Here is a 12,171-nt window from a genome sequence, read left to right on the forward strand (position 1 = left end):
CAGAGCAGTGCTAAAAAACCCTTTAGACATCTGAGCCTAAGTTTTTTACAGTGGGATTTTTCCAAAGGGCTGAAGTGATTTAGGAGCACCAATCCCATTGACTTTCAGAAAGGCTTTGATAAGGTCCCTCACCAAAGACTTTTAGCAAAGTAAGCAGTCATGGGATAATAGAGAATGCCCTCTGATGGATGAGTAACTGGTTACAAGACAAGAAACAAAGGGTAGGAATAAATGGTCATTTTTCACAATGGAGACAAGTAAATAGCAGGGTTCCCCATGGAGCTGTACCGGGACCAGTACTGTTCAACATATTCATAAATGATCTAGAAAAAGGGATGAAAATGAGGCAGCAAAGGTTGCAGATGATACAACATTACTACTCAGGATAGCTAAGTTCAAAGCAGACTGCAAAGACTTACAAAGGGCTCTCACTAAACTGAATGACTGGGCAACACAATGACAAATGAAATTAAGTGTTGATGCATGCAAAGTAATGCACATTGTAAAACATAATCCCAACTCTTTATATACAAAATGATTGTGTCTCAGTGGCGGCAGATGACAGAACAAGGAGCAATGGTCTCAAGTTGCAGTGAGGAAGGTCTAGGTTGGATATTAGGAAACACTATTTCACTAGGAGGGTGGTGAAGCATTGGAATGGGTTACCTAGGGAGGTGGTGGAATCTCCTTCCTTAGAGGTTTTTAAGGTCAGGCTTGACAAAGCCCTGGCTGGGATGATTTAGTTGGTGTTGGTCCTGCTTTGAGCAGGGGGTTGGACTAGATGATCTCCTGAGGTCTCTTCCAACCTTGATATTCTATACAGGGGCGGCTCTAGAAATCGGGCTGCCCCAAGCAGCGCGGAGCGCTGCGCCGCCCTTCCCCGGTCCCGCGGCGGGTCCCCTCTTCCCGCGGCTCCGGTTGAGCTCCTGCCGGCATGCCTGCGGCAGGTCCACCGGAGCCCGGGACGAGCGGAGCTGCCGCAGTCGCCTGCGGAGCTCAACCGAGCCGCGGGAAGACGGGACCCGCGCAGTCATGCCTGCGGCAGGTCCGCTCGTCCGGGCTCCGGTGGACCTGCCGCAGGCATGCCGGCGGTGCTCCACCGAGCCAAATGCCGCCCCGGGAAACGGCCGCCCCAAGCGCCTGCTTGGCGTGCTGGTGTCTAGAGCCGCCCCTGATTCTATAGTTCTGTGTCTAAATTAGCTGTTACCATTCAAAAAAGAGGTCTTGGAGTCATCATGGATAGTTCTCTGAACACAGCTGTTCAATGTGCAGTGGCAGTCAAAAAAGCTAACAGAATGTAAGGAAACATCACAAAAGGGATAGATAATATGACTGTAAATATCAGAATACCACAGTATAAATCCATAGTACACCCATACCTTGAATAATGTATTCAGCTTTGGTCATATCATCTCAGAAATATTATAGTAGAGTTGGGAAAAGTACAGACACGGACAACAAAAAATAAGGGGTATGGAACAACGTCAATATGAGGAGAGATTGGATTGTACAGCTTGGAAAAAAGATGACTAGGGGGAGCTACGACAGTGGTCTATAAAATCATGAATGTTGTGGAGAAAGTGAATAAGGAAGTGTTATTTATCCATTCACATAGCAGAACAACCAGGGGTCACACAATAAAATTAATAGGGAGCAATTAAAAAAATACAAGGAAATTCTTCTTCACACAACACATAGTCAACCTGTGGAACTCATTGCCAAGGGATGTTGTGAAGACCAAAAGTGTAATTGGGTTCAAAAAAGAATTAGGTCTGTTCATGATGGTCAGGGATTCAACCCAATGCTCTGATGTCCTTAAACATCTGACTGCAAAAGCTGGGCCTGGACGACAGGGGATGGATCATTTCATAGAATCATAGAATCATAGAATCTCAGGGTTGGAAGGGACCTCAGGAGGTATCTAGTCCAGCCTCCTGCTCAAAGCAGGACCAAACCCAACTAAATCATCCCAGCCAGGGCTTTGTCAAGCCTGACCTTAAAAACCTCTAAGGAAGGAGATTCCACTACCTCCCTAGGTAACCTATTCCAGTCACCACCCTACTAGTGAAAAAGTTTTTCCTAATATCCAGCCTAAACCTCCCCCTCTGCAACTTGAGACCATTACTCCTTGTTCTGTCATCTTCTACCACTGAGAACAGTCTAGATCCATCCTCTTTAGAACCCCCTTTCAGGTAGTTGAAAGCAGCTATCAAATCCCCCCTCATTCTTCTCTTCTGCAGACTAAACAATCCCAGTTCCCTCAGCCTCTCCTCATAAGTCATGTGCTCCAGCCCCCTAATCATTTTTGTTGCCCTCCGCTGGACTCTCTCCAATTTATCCACATCCTTCTTGTAGTGTGGGGCCCAAAACTGGACACAGTACTCCAAATGAGGCCTCACCAGTGCTGAGTAGAGGGGAATGATCACATCCCTCGATTTGCTGGAAATGCCCCTACTTATACAACCCAAAATGCCATTAGCCTTCTTGGCAACAAGGGCACACTGTTGACTCATATTCAGCTTTTCGTCCACCGTAACCCCTAGGTCCTTTTCTGCAGAACTGCTGCCCAGCCATTCGGTCCCTAGTCTGTAGCAGTGCATGGGATTCTTCCGTCCTAAGTGCAGGACTCTGCACTTGTCCTTGTTGAACCTCATCATATTTCTTTTGGCCCAATCCTCTAATTTGTCTAGGTCCCTCTGTATCCTAGCCCTACCCTCCAGCGTATCAACCACTCCTTCCAGTTTAGTGTCATCTGCAAACTTGGTAAGGGTGCAATCCACACCATCCTCCAGATCGTTAATGAAGATATTGAACAAAACTTGCCCCAGCACCGACCCTTGGGGCACTTCACTCGATACCGGCTGCCAACTAGACATGGAGCCATTGATCGCTATCCGTTGAGCCCGACCATCTAGCCAGTTTTCTATCCACCTTACCGTCCATTCATCCAGCCCAGACTTCTTTAACTTGCTGGCAAGAATACTGTGGGAGACTGTATCAAAAGCTTTGCTAAAGTCCAGAAATAGCACATCCACTGCTTTCCCCTCATCCACAGAGCCGGTTATCTCGTCATAGAAGGCAATTAGGTTAGTCAGGCATGACTTGCCCTTGGTGAATCCATGCTGACTGTTCCTGATCACTTTCCCCTCCTTTAAGTGGTTCAGGATTGATTCCTTGAGGACCTGTTCCATGATTTTTCCATGATTGCCTTGTTCTGTTCATTCCCTCAGAAGCACCTGGCATTGGCCACTGTCAGAAGATAGGATACTGGGCTAGACGGACCATTGATCTGACCCAGTCTGGCCCTTCATATATTCTCATGTAAGGCACTCGACCAAAATCCCATCGAAAGTCCATGGGGATGTATCTCCTAACTCCTTAATATCATCTGGTTAATTAAAACTATGTAGATTGAAATTTTCAATTACCCGTAGTATATTCTTGATGGTAGCTGGCAATTCTGGTTGCTTTGGTTAAAGTACATATTCCAGTATTCCAATTTGATACATTTTACTAACCAAAATTAGCAGAATTCAATTTTTATTGTTTTGTAAATTTGACAGCTAATATCAATGTTTACTTTTAAACATTTTTTTCTATTTTTATCAATTTACATTTTCACAGTTGTGGGAATTTGAGGGAGGGATCAGACAATAATTATTTAATGAGAGTAGGCACTGAAATTCAAAACATTAAAAATTCAAGCTTTATAACCATTAAAACACAAATAGTAAACATCACGTCAAAATATATAAAGTAAATATCATTAAATCAAACTGTAAGAAGTTCTCAAGCAGAATTTGTCTTGCTTTGCCTCTCTGTAAATTTCTATCATCATCAATGGATTTTTTGTCAATGTGTGTGTCCTGTGAAATCAACATTTACTTATAAAAACCTAATTTTTGCGAGCCTAATAATAGTTAAGATATAAGGAATTCTACAGAAGAAATAGAGAAGGTAAATAAGAGTGCTCATCAGTTTCAAGGCCATATTTTTAAAGGTGTCTAAGCCTGGAGTGGGATTTTCAAAAGCATCTAGGCACCTAACTCCCACTCATCTCAAAAGCCCACTAGGTACTTAAATATTTTTCTTTAGATCTGGCTTGGAGTGACTTTTCTAAAATTTAAGAGAACACAAGGCCATGTAGAACTTATCTGTAACTAATAAAATATATAAAGTGTGTGGCAGGTAAGTATCTAGCAGTCTTGGGCTTCTTTGAGTAAACAAAGACTAATCCTACTTTCTGAGAAAGTAAATTTAATTACTAACTTTTTATTAAAGATCAACAGAATTGTTGACAGTGCAATGTTATTTTTGTTTGTTTTTTTACAAACATAGTAAAAAGGACGTCAACTGTGGTAGGTATGGCAAGGCAACCAAGGTGAACGAGTTCTTTCTAAAAGATCTCACTGAATATTTTCCATCAGTTCATCCCACTTGATCATTCTTTCCTTGCATAGGCCCTGATCCAGCCAAGCACATGCTTAACTTTAAGCCCATGAGTCAGAATCCAGCTGCTAGTTGGACACAGACAGTGAGTCATTCCATTGCCCCTTCTTCTTTCATTCTGACCTACCACATTTCCCCCGATGGGACTGGAGCTGGCCAGAGAGGTGATTCTGTTTCACAGGGTGGGTGTGATATTTTGAAATTTGGTTTCATTCTGATTCAGAACCAAATCCCAACAGTTGAAATTTCTCTGTGAAAAAGACCCTGGAGCTGTGGGTTCCCCCGATCCCAGGCAGTCCATGTGATGGGGCTGCCCCTCAGCTGCTTGGAAACCCTGGGGTCCTCGACTCCAAGGCCACCTGCTGATAAGCCAGGCAGGCCAGCAGGCAGGAATCAGACTGGTTTCTGGTGGTACTATCAGGATCGAACCACCTCCACGGAATGTTCCCATCTCAACAAATAGGCAAATTCATGGGAAAAAAATTTGTTGGAATGCTTCCCATCATTTCTATGTGGGACATGTCTGGGCAGCTTTTGTCTCGTGCCTGCTGCAAAGGGTAGGGCTCCTTATTGCTGCCCTAGGAGCAGGATTTTAACTCAGTGAGCAAAACTATAGTCCCTCTCCTCTCAACAGCGGGCAGAAGTACTGGACACTTGCTCTCTGTCTAGCACTGTCTCAGCACAGCTAACCTTCCAGTCACTCTCCACCCCTGCCCATTCACTTCCTACCCACCTTGCTCCACATACAAGTGCTGCTCTCGACTCTCCTCACACCCCATCCCCATTCCATGACCTGTCGTACCAAAGCTGCTCCTCAGTTATGCCTGTGTAAATGAAAAGAAACATCCATTGTCAGTGGGGGCTGCACCCACTCCTAATGACCTAGCATATAGGAGTCCCTGCATCATGATATTCTGGCAGTACACTGTCTGTCAGTCAGCCAGAAAACCAGACAGGCCCGCCCTGTTCTTCTGAGTCCAGCAGCCCAGAGGAAGAATCACCTCTGTGTTTATTGCAATTACTCTACAACGGGTACTACACTATCTGAATGCATTTGGATTAACAAATACCCGTCTTGAACCCCACTCACACCTACTGGCAACCAAGAGGGAAAAAGGAAGAACATGTCTACAGATTTCCTCTAGCGATTTTTTTTAACTTATTTTCTGATTCAATTTTTATTCTGATTTTTCTTGCCTAATAGGAAATATGTGGAGTGTATGTAAATTGTTATGGAAATTCCGGAGCTGTTGCCGAGACGGGATCTGGGGGACAACCAATAACTTTCTGTACACATGTAAGCAAAATGCACTGGGGCAGCAGAGGGTGAGGGGTGGGAAGGATTGCTATACTATAGCCTGGTTTGTTTTCAAACTCGGGGTTGCGACCCAGTACTGGGTCACGGCATGTCAGGCACCGGGTCGCTCTGGTCAGCAGCGCTGACTGGGTCACTAAAAGTCTCGTCAGCAGTGGTGCCTGGCTAAGGCAGGCTAGTTCCTACCAGTTCTGACACCGCGCTGTGCCCTAGAAGTGGCCAGCAGTGGGTCCAGCTTCCAGGCAGGGGGGCTACGGGGCTCCACGTGCTGCCCCCACCCCAAGCACCAGCTCCGCAATCTCACTGGCTGGGGGCAGTACCTACAGGTGAGAGTCCCGCAAAACCACTTGTATACCTCTGCCTAGAGCGGGACCCGCTCCTGGCTGCTTCCAGGGCACAGTGCAGTCCATGGTGCCAGGACAGGCAGGAAGTCTGCCTTAGCACCCCTTCTGCACCACTCACCGGGAGCCACTGGAGGTAAATCCATGCCCCAATCCCGTGCCCCAGCCCTGAGCCACCCCAACCCGGAGCCCCTTCCTGGACCCCAAACCCCTCATCCCTGCCCCCCAGAGCCTGAACCCCCAGCCCAGAGCCTTGACACCCTCCTGCACCCCAACACCCTACCCCAGCCCAAAACCCCCTCACACACCCTGAACCCCTCATTCCCGGCCCCACCCTTCAGCCCTCACTGCCGCACTCCAACCCTGTGCCCCAGCCCTGAGCCCCTCCCACACCCCAAACCCCTCAGCCCCAGCTCTGTTGGGTCACGGGCATCGACAATTTTCTTCAACTGGGTGTTGAGGACTCTGACAATTATCACAGCCTTATGAACATTCTGTTTGAGAGCTGGTGTGCAAACATACTTTATAAGGCTGTATTAGAAGGGTATTGCAAGGAGTCCATAATTTTCTTTAAGGCAAAAGGTTCTCTCTAGAGCTGGTCAATATTTCTCAAATGACATTTTATTGTGAGTGGAAAATGGCCATTTTCTAAAATCAACTTTTTCATGGAAAAATGTGTCAAAATATTCTGGGAAATTATTGGATTGAAATCCCTGTCATTTTTCATGAAAAAGAGAAATGAATCAGCTTCCACCCCTGTGGAATGAAAACAACTTTGAAATTTCAACGCTTTTTTGTGGGGCTGGGGGCAGGTGGGATATTTTTCATATTTTTAGCAGATCCAATTGCCTTTTTGAGTGTTCATGGGAAGGAAATAAAAGGGATTTCACATACAACTGAAGGGAATGTGGGGCTTTTGTTTGGACACATGGCTGTCAATACATTGTTGCTGTGTTTGGTTGAAGCCAGAGTCAGAGGCCAGGATCAGAGCTCTTACCTGGAGCAAGGCAAGGCAGGTGCAAGGCTGGTGACGGAGCAGGAGCTCTCGCAGCCATGGGTGAATTCTTTGAGCAGCCAGAGCCCTCCTGCTGTTCATAAGAACAGGTCTGCAGGTCCCTGCTGCCCGTCAGGCAGTTGGGCTAATCAGGGGGCTCAGATGAGGGCCAGCTGTGCTCATTAGACTCCCAGGGAGTTAAACTAGCACATAAGCATGCTCGCTGTGGGTCCTTACTCCTGACAGTGCCCAACCTGCTTAGATGCCTTAGGAATCCCACTAGGAGTTTATCGGCCAGTTTAGGAGCCTTTGAAAATGCACACAGAAGTTGGGGGATTTGGGCACCTCACTCATTGTGACCCCTTGGATAAATCACAGCCTAAAACAATACATGGATGGATTTTCGCAGGTGACCCCAAATCCAAATCTCCTGTCTTCACTAAGGACAAAATCATCAGCTTGATCGATTCCTGGACTGCCATAAATTCTGCCTACCCCCTTGTTCTGCGTGGAGAGAGGAAAGTGAAACTAATCCTCTCCTTTGACTTCAGCGATGGGGATCCTTTCGAGGTAACTTCTGTTATTTATTGTGACATTTCCCAAACCCCCAATCAGGATCAAGCACTGCACAAATATCCAAGGCTTGGCCTGTGACCCAATGAGGTTGCACCGATGTTAGCAGCAGTAATTTGGATTCCCTGAAGGTTCTTTGTGGATCAAAATTTGAGGCACATGGTGGTATAAGATCCATTGTGAATATTTACTTTATTCTCTGCCAGTTCGTTTGAGTTTGGGGTAAGGGAGTGTGACCAACTACAAGCCTAGTCAATGTGACCTCTCTTTCCCTTTTGATATCATGGAAGAAGATGAAATTCCTTAAAGTTCAGTTTTACTATGTGTAAAATTCCGACCTTTTACTCCACAGGCGTGCCCCTGTGTCTATCACAGTCCTATCTGATTACCTAAATGATAGTCATTAGATTTACCAATTTTTTATTACTGGTAGTACCTACAGAACCAAGAACACTCTAGCATGAGGAGACAGAGCCAGCAGAAATGTGAACTAAATTCCAATAAGCCAGTTACAACTCTGCAAGCTCATTAACCTCAGCCTCACAGATCACCAATGCTCCATAGGTGATATTGTCTCCCTCTAGTGGCCTCAGCTACAATAACGTTTTGTCTTCATTGAAATCAAGGTTTCCTACAGGTGAATTTGGGAAAACAAACAAAAACACCAAACACTAGTGCTTTTGGAGATGAATGTCTGCATTTGACTCCTGCTTATTACCTTGGGTTCAAGTTTTCAAGTCCACCTAAGGGATTAATTTTAATAGGTATCCACATCCCTTTGAAGGTTTTGAAAACCTCAGTCAGAGTATATTCATTGTTTTACAAAGATTCTGGCTACAGAGATATGGCAACAGAGTTGTTTCTGGTTTCCATTGGAGGCCCTCTATTAGTCAGTTCCTTGGAATGTTTGTATTTCTTAGCTTAGGGGTATTTTTAACTCCCCAACCTGGTCATTTTAGTGGCATCACATTTTAGTAATGGAGATGGTAATTATTTTAATGTATTTATTTTTAAATCATGTTTCCCTCCTTCCCAGACCATCAAGAAAACTGCCAAGTATTGTGAGACAAATAACATCCCATTTCCCAAGATAGATCCAGAAAAGCTGGACCCATGTCACCCCTCTGATTGCTACATCTTCAAAGGAAAGGACGTTCCCATCGTCATGCACTTTCCACTCTTCAACATCAAAAATTGCCCAGGTAACTTAATTATACACCTCTTTTCTAAAACTCTACGGGCTAGATTCACAAAGGGACTTAGGTGCTTCATTGGTGGTTTAGCCACCTAAATGTCAGGATCAGGTCTCACTGGGAATAAAAAACCCTGCTCAGCTGTGAACAGACTCTGTAGGAGCCTAAACTTGCTCAGTGCCAAAGCTTTTGCAGGAAAGTTCTCTCAGGGCCTGTGTTTGTCTCTCTGGGCACAGCACTGTTGCCCCATCCCAGGCTTCCCTACGCCTCTGGCTGCCTGCTGGACTGGGCCCCGAACATGTGCTCAGAGAAATGCGGGGGAGTGAGGCCCTTTCTCATAACTATTAGCCCAGGGGCTACAGAGTCACCGAGGATGTGGAGAGCCCCGGTTCAGGTCCCTCCTCTTCCTGAGCGGGAGAAAGGGTTTGATCTGCTACTTGTTATGTCAGTGCGCTAACCACTGAGCTGTGGGATATTCTGATGTCAGGCTGCCTCAGCCTCCCCTATTGAAGCTGTTCCATTTTGGAATCATAACTGGAGAGTCAGCGGAGCAGGAGGACTAGATGCTGGGCCCCCACAGCCCGCGTAAGTGCTGTAACCACCAGGCTATAGAGTCTTTGTCACCACAGCCGAGAACCCCAAGCAGAGACAGGTGCCTCCCTCCACCCTGGACTTGGGTGCTCAATTCCCACAGTGCTTAGCACACACCCCTCTCCTGGGCATCTCCCATGGGTTAGCTTAGGCAAGGGAAGTGATTATTCCCCTCTATTTGGCACTGGTGAGGTCAAATCTGGAATATTGCATCCAATTTTGGGGCCCCACACTACAGAAGGGATGTGGACAAATTGGAGAGAGTCCAGCAGAAGGCAACAAAAATGATTAGGGGGCTGGGGCACCTGACTTATGAGGAGAGGCTGAGGGAACTGGGCTTGTTTAGTCTGCGGAAGAGAAGAATGAGGGGGGATTTGATAGCTGCTTTCAACTACCTGAAGGGGGGTTCCAAAGAGGATGGATCTAGACTGTTCTCAGTGGTGGCAGATGACAGAACAAGGAGCAGTGGTCTCAAGTTGCAGAGGGGGAGGTCTAGGTTGGATATTAGGAAACACTATTTCACTAGTAGGGTGGTGAAGCACTGGAATGGGTTCCCTAGGGAGGTGGTGGAATCTCCTTCCTTAGAGGTTTTTAAGGTCAGGCTTGACAAAGCCCTGGCTGGGATGATTTAGTTGGGTTTGGTCCTGCTTTGAGCAGGGGGTGGGACTAGATACCTCCTGAGGTCCCTTCCAACCCTGAGATTCTAAGATTCTATGATTTATTCTTTGTAAATCAGGCTGGCTGCTAGTGATCACCCCTTCATCATCCAGCTATTTGAAAATTGACTGTTTTATACATTGCTCTAGTAGCTTCCCAAGTATCGAAGTCAGGCTGACTGGTCTGTAATTCCCTGGCTCTTCCTTTCCCCCCCTTTTTAAAGATGAGCATTACATTCTTCTGTCTTCCGGGAGCTCTCCTTTCATGCGTGAGTTCATAAATATTTTTTCCAGTGACTCCAAGATTTCTTCAGCTAATTCCTTCAGTACCTTTGATTTGTTCTTTACTTAACTAGATCTGCACTCCTTCCCCTTTATTGTCTGATACTTCGCTAGATGTCTGGTCATATGTTATTTTTGTGTGGAAAAGCAAGGAAAATCTTCCTAACTCTAAGGGTAGTTACACTCTGGAATAGGCTTCCAAGGGATGTAGATTTTAGGAACAGCTTGAACAAATGCTCTAGATTCACTTGGTCCTGCCTCAGTACAGGAAGTTGGAGTTAGTGACCTCTCAAGGTCCCTTTCAGCCCAACATTTCTGTGATTCTATGAAAGCCTCAGGAATTGCCCATGTTGTTCTCCTGCCTCTTTAGGTTCCTGGATTCTATGCTTCTGGGAGCCGTAAATGTGTAAAAGCAGTACCACTGTTTTCCTCTCTTTGGCACTTACCCTCTTGTTTTATTCCTAGGTGAAATAGAGCACTTCAGAAAGAAGTTTTCCTTCTCTCATTTAGTCTACACAAAGAATGATATTGATGAACTCCTCGAAAAAGCAAAGATGAATGTATCCAACAACAAGGAGAGGATTCGGGAGGCGATCCAGCGGATTGTGTCCTCCTCCACCAAGGAGTTTTAAAACCACGTCTTTGTTCAAGAAGGGCAGAAAATATGTGCCTGGCTCTGGCCAGCACATTTCCTGTGATGTTGTATACTGTGACCTCTTAGAACCTAAGTGCAGCACAGAGTAGTTAGTTTCCCTGGGTTAGATTCACTAAAGGATTTAGGCACTCTGAGAATCACAAAACTCTTGCTCAGCTGCTGTAGAACCCTGTAGTGTCCAAACTCTCTCAGCACCAAAGTTGTTGCAGTGAAATTTCCCTAGGTGCTTATGTTTCTACCTTGGGGCATGTGCACTGCAGCCACCATCTCAGTGTCCAGGTGCCGAAGCCCCAGAGTAATTCCCGCCCCAGGAAAGGCACGTGTTCCTCCCTACTTCACCTGTGGGGCCTGAGCCCTGGTGCAAGAAGTAGGAAGATGGCCTCCCTCAGAGCTGTTAGCCCAGTAGTTAGTGTGCTCACCAGGGATGGAGAAGACCCCCAGGTCAAGTCCCCTGCTTGCCTCAGTGGAAGGAGGGATTTGAAGAGGGATCTGCTACCTCTGAGGTGAGTGCCCTCATCACCAGGCAGTGGGATAGTCTCCTGGCGGGAGCGGGGGGCTTCATTTCCCCCCCCCCCCCATTGAAACTGTTCAACTGCGGATTAAAGAATTAAAGGGAAATTTGGCCAGAAAGAGAGCGAGAGCAAGGGTGAGATTCTGAAGGCTGCAGCACTCCCCACTGAATTCAGAGACACCAGGCTCCAGTCCCCTGGCTTACAGCCTACAGCAGTGGGCCCCACAGGCAAGCTATGCGGAGGAACACCTGTCTTTCCCCAGTTTGTGCATTGCTGTGGGGCTTAGGCATCTGTATGCCTAGAGCAGGGCAGCCGTGCGCACACCCAGAGGCACCGCGGGAACTCTTACTGCCAAAACTTAGGTGTCGACTGTGATAAGGCATCTACAGGGTTCAGTGACAGCTGAGTGGGGGTTTGGTGAATCTTAGTGGGGCCAAGTCCTTTGTGAATGTAGCTCTGGTGATGGGTTGATGAATTTGGTAAAATGTTCTTAGCTGGATAGATTGATTCATATAAATCAGTTATGGTGATACATTCGTATACAATAGGTTTGATGATAGATTCATATACAATAGGTTTGATTGATAGAATTTGTAAGACACATACCTAC

General features: G+C 46.3%; 1 protein-coding gene across 1 annotated transcript; it reads left to right on the forward strand.

The window, feature by feature from the left end:
* The first annotated feature begins 5,658 nt into the window (after positions 1-5,658).
* LOC120384958 (cytosolic phospholipase A2 gamma-like) lies at positions 5,659-11,026 on the forward strand. The gene is made up of 4 exons (XM_039504056.1): positions 5,659-5,746; positions 7,509-7,669; positions 8,709-8,874; positions 10,860-11,026. Exons 1-4 carry the CDS (start codon positions 5,659-5,661, stop codon positions 11,024-11,026), a joined length of 582 nt encoding a protein of 193 aa, XP_039359990.1.
* Positions 11,027-12,171: the final 1,145 nt, after the last annotated feature.

The sequence above is a fragment of the Mauremys reevesii genome, linkage group 17 (genome assembly GCF_016161935.1).
Source record: "Mauremys reevesii isolate NIE-2019 linkage group 17, ASM1616193v1, whole genome shotgun sequence".
Lineage (NCBI taxonomy): Eukaryota > Metazoa > Chordata > Testudines > Geoemydidae > Mauremys > Mauremys reevesii.

Excerpts from the sequence above, each read along its gene's own strand:
- LOC120384958 (XM_039504056.1), top strand. The coding sequence starts at position 5,659 with ATGTGGAGTGTATGTAAATTGTTATGGAAATTCCGGAGCTGTTGCCGA. Across the intron at positions 7,670-8,708 it reads GCGATGGGGATCCTTTCGAG|ACCATCAAGAAAACTGCCAA; the intron begins GTAACTTCTGTT and ends CCTCCTTCCCAG. Across the intron at positions 8,875-10,859 it reads CAACATCAAAAATTGCCCAG|GTGAAATAGAGCACTTCAGA; the intron begins GTAACTTAATTA and ends TTTTATTCCTAG.